The following is an 8,993-nucleotide window of genomic DNA, read 5'->3' on the forward strand; positions in this document are numbered from 1 at the left end:
AACCCTGAACATGTCATTAGCATGTTCAGGTTTTCATAGTGGAAATGAACCATTTCCGAACATGTCCATAGCTTTTACATTCAAGGTGTCTGTCCTGGAGATTTTTGAACCACCCTTCACTTGTTAACATTAACCCTCTATGGTGCGCATAGTGATGCCAGTGTTGTCTGGATACAGATTTTAAAAAAGCATAAAGATATCAATCAATCAGTCAATCTTTATATGTATAGCGCCAAATCACAACAAATGTTATTTCAAGACACTTTACAAAAACATTTACAGGTCTAGACCAGTAAATGTTAATACAATTTTATTCGCAGAAACCCAACATCAAGATAAGACAAGGAGTCCTATCTTATCTTAATCCACCATGAGTACAGGACTTTGCAGCATTCAGCAAGATACAATGGCAAGGAAAAACTTCCCTTTAACGGGCAGAAACCTCGGACAGAACCAGACTCATGTTAGACAGACATCTGAGGAGACTGTGTTGGGGTTAGGAGACAGATAGAGGAGAGAGAGTGGGAGAGAGAAGTATGAAAAAAAGAAAAATGTGTATTTTTTTCTATTATTATTATTATTATTATTATTATTATTATTATTATTATTATGACCAGTTTGCTTTTGAACAGTATGCAAACCCAAAGACATTCTACCAAAATGTTTTGTGGTGAATCTGTAATGATACAGTGTTTCCTCAGGGCAATATTTGGATTTCTGCATAATTCTTTAGGTTAATTAGCAAGGTAAATCAAACTATAAGAGATTAAACTTTACTTGTCTATTATTTAACTTTTTTTTCTGGACTGAGAGAGGCCCAGTAAAAGTTATTTAACAGTTCTGTGGAGGGAAATTGGCAGAGTTGGTCCTTGCAAGAAAGTCTGCAAAAAAGGGATTCTGTTTGACATCCAGGAGTCATCTGACAAATTCAAACACTGCTGGTTACCCAAGGTCTTCTCTTTCTCTTTCAAATGTATTTCATGACAAGTTGGATGTACTGTGTGAGTGTACAGGCCAAAAATGAATGGGTATGTTGCCTTGAGGCAACGAGGTAGAGGGTTAAGGGTAGGAGTGTATGAAGGTGCTCTGTTTCACAGAGAAACTCATAAAGACCTCAATGAAGCCCTCAGTTTATCAGCTTATCACTGACTGTGTAATCGGGAGGGCGCCCCCTCGTGGACACATCCCGCTTCCGCGTGATCTCGACGCTGTTGGAGCTCACTCTGCCGGGGAAAGGCTTCAAACCGGTTCCAGGATGCAGGGTAAAGTCCTCCGTGTCCAATCAGAGCTGGAGGGCGGTGAAGGAGGGTTTCAGACCCTGACAAAGGGAACCACGGGCTGAAATCCCAAACGCGTGCGTCCAGTGAGGCTGCGGATCCAGCGCGTGCCGGAGATGGAAACGAAGCAGAAACCTGTCCGCGTCATAGCTGCAGTCTGCAGGGACATGGGGATCGGGAAGAACGGGACGCTGCCCTGGAACTTACCGTAAGTCTGGATCCAGCAGAGAGGTTCTCAATGTCTGCACAGAGCCATCGGAGCAGATGCTTCACGAACATTTTAGCGTGTCAGAGCAATGAGCAGACAGCACACACACTGAGCCTCTTCACCACGATCCACAGGTACCGGTGTGGAACAGCTGGCAGAGAAAGCCAGGGGAGTTTCGGCTTTTTTCAGGGATCAGATCTTTTGGCTCAGTGAGCTCTGTTCGGTTTTCAAACGACTCTTTGGTTTTATTTATTAACTGTATAGCTAGTCGAAATATTACAATCCTTAGACCTATTTTTGGTATAATATGTTAGCATTTAATTAGAAATAATGTTACCAAAACATGATTTAAAGTCTCTGTGAGGACTTTTTAAGTGATCTCGAAAAAGTTTCACATTTAGATGTCTTTTAAATAGCCCCAAAAAGTCCCTGAAAAAAAAGATTACAAAAAAAGTTAACAGAAATAATTATCCCAGATTTTCTTTACATCTTTTTAAAGATGGAGGTGCTAGCCTAGCTGGGGACACAAGTGTCCTTGCTGTAAATTACCCCACCTGCCCAGCTACTTAACAAAAAAGCAATAAAAAGAATTATAAATGAAAATTTGAATTGGATATTGAATTGATTTGGAAATTATCACATTTTGCATGTTTAAAGTGACTCCCATGGTTTCGAGCCTTGTCTCAAAGTTAACTGTATACTTCAAAAGCTCAAAAACAAAGAAAAAACACTTTTACTCACAGTAAACTAAACTTTTACATGAGCTAACAGGTATGTGTCTATGACAGATCAGATCAAAAGAAATCAGATTTTGGTTAAAGTCATGATGTTACAGGATAAAGCCATCTGCACAACAGACTCAGCTTGTGGCACAGTCGATGTAGAATTATGTTATTTATGCCTTGATGCTGATGTGCTAAAATGTGTATTTTAATAACATTACAGTTTGAATTGTGGCTGCACCACATTTCACGTTGAAGAGTGAGTAGCTGCAGGCTATTATATTCCAACATTAGTCTTTCAGAAATACAGCTTTCCACCTTACCTCGTAACATTATGAAGTTATTCTTGTAATTTTATTTTTTAACTTCTTTTTCAACTGTGGCCTTTTTTTCTACTGTTGGCCTTTTCAGTTTGTTTTAAAAACATAAGTAGTACTCAGGATAAAAAGATATGTAACATATAAACCAAACACAGGCCTCTTTATAAATCAAAGAGGGACATTGCAGAGGCTGTGTCCATCAATCGTTCAGCCTGTGGTTAAGTCGTTTTCGAAGTAAACTCTCACTTGTTGTTGATCTAACACTGCCATGTCTCTCTTTCAGATCAGAGTTCCAGTATTTTCTGAACACCGTCACACGCGTCTCCAAACCAGGTATCTCCCTGCAGTCACATTAAAACATGAGCACTGTGACATGTTTCATGAAGAACTCAAATTATGGAGCTGAGCTAACGTTCTGGGAATGATTCAGAAATACCAACGATGATACAAAAAATAAAAACAGAAAAATACAAACAGCTGTAGGACGTGAATTTATCTTTAAGCTGGGTAGATTTATCACACTGTTACATACACACAGTCTCTGCTTCAACGTCAAGAGCTTTCTTTATATTTAAAGATTTGTGTAGTTAACTGTCAATCTTAAACTGTGTCTGTAAACTGTGTCTGTTATGATGTACACAGTGTGCCAGATACCCAGCTGAAATCAGGGGTTCACCCTGACCAGTGCTGCCACAGGCCGGGGGGGACCACCATAGACTGACCGACAGTCATCTAGATATGGCTACAAGGTTTGACGTCACGTTGGTGTGCTGACGTTGACATCAGCTGACGTTCATAGGTATTTTTTTCAGGAAGAGTAATGTACGTCTGGAGGGAGAGCCAGAAGAGTTAGACTCTCCAAAGAAAAAGAAAGATTTATATATTTATCACCTGGCTCCACTCAGATTCTCAACGACTGCCCAGACTCTGGCTGCACAGTGGCAGCGCCTGTGACGGGGTATTATGGCTTCCAAACAGTGCAATGCTAAAAGACAGAGCTACACTGTCCACTAGAGGTGGGAGAAAAAATTCTAAATATGATATATCAGGATTTTTTGTTTGAAAATATCAAAATCGGGTTGTCAAAAAAAACTTTTTTTTCTAAATTAAATTATTAATTTCAGTCTTGTTTATAAACTGGGTTGCATAAAAGTTACCACTTTTCTCCAGCAGAGGGTGAAATGTTTCTCTCTGACTCATAAGATATTCATTCTGTTTCTTGATATAGTCTGTAGACATTATCATCAATTACTTTTTCCCATGGTCTGTTGTTAAAAACGCGAACCAAAAATTGCCAAAATTGTAAATATTGAAGAATTGCAATTTAAATCAAACAGGCACCCCCCAAAAAAGAATCGAATCACGAGAATAGCCCACGTCCCAACCCTACTGTTCATTCTATATACAGTCTATGTGAACGACATGGTGAAATGCACTTCTCAAGAAAACCACCCCACATTTTTCTGAGTAACGGTTTTGGTTTGCTTTTATTTTCTTTAACTTTTTTTCCTGAGTGATGTGTGTGTTGAGTAGGGCTGGGATGAGGTGCTTTTCTTCCAATTCAATTCTTTTATGATTTTGGGGGTGCCAATTTGATTTACATTGCAATTCTTGGATATTTCAGATTTTTGTGATTTTAAGTGCGCTTTTTTAACACCAGACCAAGTAATGAAAAGTTGAATGATGATGATAAGGCCTGCAGGCTTTAACAGGAGCCATACTTTGCACATCACAGGTGAATCAGTTTTTAGGATTGACTAAGGGGATCTGACATTTCACCGTTTTTCCAATTCTGCTTACAAAGAAAGACTAAAATAAAGGATTTAAATTTAAAAAACAAAACGATTTTTGAACTAAATATCAAAATGTAAAATCAAAACAAAAATCCTAATACTTCGATACAACAAATTTTCCTCCCACCCCTAGTGTTGAGTAGACTGACGGATGCGTCTTTCTTTTTTATCCCTGGAGGTACAGATGTGGGTTGTCTGAGGTGTCTGAGATAGAGTGGTTGGTTTTAGTTTGATTCCTTCGGTTCAGTCAGATGTTCCTGCTCCTTAAACACATTCCTGTGTCTGTGTGAAAACTGGAATACTGTGGAACTGGAATAAAGTCTCAGCGTCTGTTCCACTGTTGGTCATTCCAGGAAAGATGAACCTGATGGTTTGGGGCAAAGTGTGCTGGTTCTCCAACCCAGAAACTCTGTTCCCAATCCCCAACAACCTGCATGTGGTGCTGAGTAAGACATTAAGGTGAGTACACACACACACACACACACACACACACACACACACACACACACACACACACACACACACACACACAGGGATGTTTGGGCTCAACTACAACTCACGAACATTCTTCTCTTACAGCACGGTCCCAGACCATGCCCACTTCCTGTGTCAGGACTTTGAGAGCGCCATCCTTCTGGCAACTCGCCCCCCCCTTGCTGATCTGATAGAGACCATATGGGTAGTCGGGGGGACGCAGGTCTACAAGGTGAACACCCCGTGAGAGATGAGGCAGAGAGCGATCTGAGCCTCATTTTCAGTGACGCATCAATCCCACTGTGACCATAAACTCTCATCGCTCTGTGTCTTTGTCAGGGATTTGTTTGAGATGAGCTGCTGATGTGTGTTTGGAACATGAACGTTGGCAGTGGGGGCACAGAGAAGAGATGTTTCTGTCTCTGAGAGAGATGAAACACGGGCTGTTAGTCTCTGTGCTGACGACTCCTGTTTTGGCTCTGAAAGACTTAACACACAGTCAGACTGTAAGCAGGGTCTGGCTTTGAGAGGTGCTCTCTCTGGTCTCTGTTTGTAGTCTGAGCAATGTTGACCAATCAGGTGTCAGCAGTGTCTGGAGAGCAAAAGCAAGAGAGGTCAGGCACATGTAATGTGGGAACCTATGGGTATATTTTGCATGTTATCCAGGTTAAATGTGATGAAATCAGATGCTGGTTCTGTTGTTGTGAGCAGAATGTGTGTATCTGGCTGTGTGTGACATCAGGAGGCACTGGATCATCCGTGGTGTGACCTGGTTTACCTCACAGACATCATGGCGGACTTTGACTGTGACGTCTTCTTCCCTGAGCTGGACAGAGGGGTTTTCAAGGAACAAGAGAGGTGTGTGTGTGTGTGTGTGTGTGTGTGTGTGTGTGTGTGTGTGTGTGTGTGTGTGTGTGTGTGTGTGTGTGTGTGTGTGTGTGTGTGTGTGTGTGTGTGTGTGTGTGTGTGTGTGTGTGTCTGTGTCTGTGTCTGTGTCTGTGTCTGTGTACAGCATGTCCCTGGCACTTCCTGTGTTTCCATTGGTCACGTATGTGCATATGTTTTTAACTTTGGTGAACGTGAAATGCAACTGTTTGAAGCAGGTGAGGGGAAGAGATTTCAACAAATGGACCAAACTGAACTACAGAAAACACCTCCAACACTGAAATCCTTCAGATGAGCTATTTAGTGACACACAGAGAGCTGAACCCTGATACAAAGAAGAACCAAAAAATGAAAACACAACATAATCTGTGCTGACAGGGCGTCACCACAGCAGCCTCCACCCTGAAAGCCTCTTTCTCCTCGGGTCCTGATGGAGGTTGAAGTGTCTCAGAACAAGTGCACCTGGTCAGGAGCTACAGGAGCCTCTGGACACAACTGTCAATCACAACATCCCAACCCATCCTCTGTTTCTGCAGCATCAAATAACTGATTCAAAGTCAACTTTATTTACAAGTGAACGCTGACATAAACCAGCATGTGGCGTGTATTTGATGTCATAGTTTGACTGTTATGGGGAGCTCTGAACGGTTTGGGTTTCCCTCAAGGAGAACATTTTTATTGCTAATAAATCTGATGACACATTTTGAATCCCTCTTAACAAACTCTTATAGATTATTCTTGTCTCCACGCAGATTTCCTGGAGTGCCAGGTAAAATCCAGGAGGAGAACGGGATTAAGTACAGATTCCAAGTCTTCAAAAGACAGGCTGCTGATGCTGTTTAGATGACCTACTCTCAGAATCATCATCATCATCTTCATCATCATCATCATCATCATCATCATCATCATCATCATCATCATCGGCCTCATTCCAGACACTGTAAATGTAAAAACTGAACACAGAAACTTCAACAGCTGCTCAGTTTTTTTTCCTACATCCTCATCTCCATTTCCAACCACTGCAGCTGAAGACGCTTCTACAATAAGTGTCTAAAAAAAGCCCCCCCCCTTACACACACACACACACACACACACACACACACACACACACACACACACACACACACACACACACACACACACACACACACACACACACACACACACACACACACACACACACTCTCTCCTCCCCCTCCTCCTCCTCAGTGATGGAGGAGCTGCTCAGTGAACACTCTGTGAGTGAGTCAGAAACAGAATCACAGCAGATGTTATCCTTTTGCTCATTAGACTTGCAGGGGGGAGGGGAATAAAATCTCTCCCATGATCCTCTCTGATTGTGGACCAAAGCCTGATTTTAGAGTGGTTAGAATAATAGAAACATAGGTACAATGACTGGTCGAGCACATTTTTGTACTCTTCGATAAAAATGAATAAACTGTTAGTTCTTAAATTGTTTAATAAAGTTTGTCTGAATTCATGTGGTTATGTTTGGTCACTAGATGGCGCCAGATCACTAAAACCAGCTGGGACTTCGTTGTTGTTACCAATCCAGGGCAGCAGTGGTTCAATCAGAGTGAGTGTGGGATCATTTTATAAATTCCACTTTGCTCAGAGAGCATATCTCCCTCTGGTTACAAACTGTAAAATAGGCCATTGACCCATGGGGAATGCACCTGTTGAGTTTAGAAGAAATTGTGTATTCTGTAACCTAGATATACTCTGAGATGTTAGATACTATTACTGCTGTGCTACTTATGTTGGATGCCTTCCACCCTGTGCTACTCCCTATATTATGATATCTCATGCATGGTAAGACACATAATGAAATCAGTAGTGTTTTTACAAGAGGTGAGTATTAGCAAGAACCTCACAATGCAATATGTAATACGATAAGTTAACGTCATGATATCACAATATTGTGATATATTGTGACATTCTACCCAGTTAACTTTTTGATGCAAAACAACTTTTCTATTTTATTGTGATTCAAATAAAGAAAGTCAGATGCAGTGTTTCACACTTAATCTTAACACTAAAACACAAAGTGCATCAAGTTTGTCACATAAACTACTGTGACATTAAACTAATGTTGCAAAGAAATATTGGGTGAAAGACGTGGTCAGTTGGTGAAACTGAAACAGGTCACTCGATGTAACCAATGTTACTCATAAAAAAATCTAACATTGCGCAAAACATGACTATTGATTATTATCATCGATTACATGATTGTTATTTTAACAGTTTACAACACTGTAAAAATTAAATTTAAAATGATTTTAAACTAACTCACCCAAGAATAGAGAGAAAACATTGATGGTTTCAGCATCAAAACCCACGTCATCAAGTTTAAGAATAAAATATTTTGAATATACTTTGAGATTATATTAATTATACAGTTAATGGGCAACATACAGTGGAGTAGCTCTTCAGCGCTACCTACTGACATTGAGGTGTAGAAGATGAATATTTCCAACTCACCCATAATATTAGTTTTCATTTTAACAAAAATATCAATATTAAGAGTTATAATAATAATAATCTTTTATCACAGGTCAAATTATCATATAACATATTGCCATATCAGTATTCTTTCACACCTGTGGCTGTGACAAATAAGTGACTGTTACCAAGAGGTGTGCTAATTCTGGAGAGCAGATCTTCTTTATAACTCATTTCTTTGTTCAAGACAACTTTTCCCAGGATGCAAAGCGATAAGGTAATGTATATATTGGTAGCTAGGTAGAGCTATTGGTTGAAAGGTGACAACAAACAAACTTTGTAAACTCAGTTTGTAGCATAGCTTGGAGCTGTTACTACATGATGAATCCATGAAATACTTTGAGCAGAGAAAGAACATGTCTTGCCTCTCATTGGTAAGCTTTGCTGAGATATACCAGCCAGACTCCAGCTGCTATGACTACAACCCCTGTGTCACACCAGTGTGACTTGTTAAATTCTGTAAAGTCTGTACTCATGGTGGGTAAAGATGAGATCAGACTCCTTATCTGGACTTCATGTTGGGTCGTTGCTAGTAGTTAAACACCAGAAGGTCTAGACCTGTTCCAACAATGAGCTAAACTATAACCACGATAAACCCAAGATTTAAAGCTGCATGATGATACCTTTTCATTTCTAGCCTCCAAGTAAGAACATGCACAGGCTGTTATACAAATTCAGTCTTGCAAAAAAAAAAAAAATTCATGAAGTCAGCTGGTGTAGTTTGGACTCAGCAGAGGAACAATAAGAAACTCTCAGACATCCCTGCAGACATGAAACAAAGAAGGTGTTTTTATAAGTCAGAAGGAGCCAGG

General features: G+C 40.3%; 1 protein-coding gene across 1 annotated transcript; it reads left to right on the forward strand.

The window, feature by feature from the left end:
• The first annotated feature begins 1,182 nt into the window (after positions 1–1,182).
• On the forward strand, positions 1,183–7,159 carry LOC141796005 (dihydrofolate reductase). The gene is made up of 6 exons (XM_074676856.1): positions 1,183–1,485; positions 2,811–2,860; positions 4,674–4,779; positions 4,900–5,026; positions 5,537–5,652; positions 6,432–7,159. Exons 1-6 carry the CDS (start codon positions 1,394–1,396, stop codon positions 6,520–6,522), a joined length of 582 nt encoding a protein of 193 aa, XP_074532957.1. The 5' UTR covers positions 1,183–1,393; the 3' UTR covers positions 6,523–7,159.
• The last annotated feature ends 1,834 nt before the right edge of the window (positions 7,160–8,993 follow it).

This window comes from Halichoeres trimaculatus, unplaced genomic scaffold (genome assembly GCF_033239565.1).
Source record: "Halichoeres trimaculatus isolate MK-OKI-2021-1 unplaced genomic scaffold, fHalTri1.1 fHalTri1_scaffold_10, whole genome shotgun sequence".
NCBI lineage: Eukaryota > Metazoa > Chordata > Actinopteri > Labriformes > Labridae > Halichoeres > Halichoeres trimaculatus.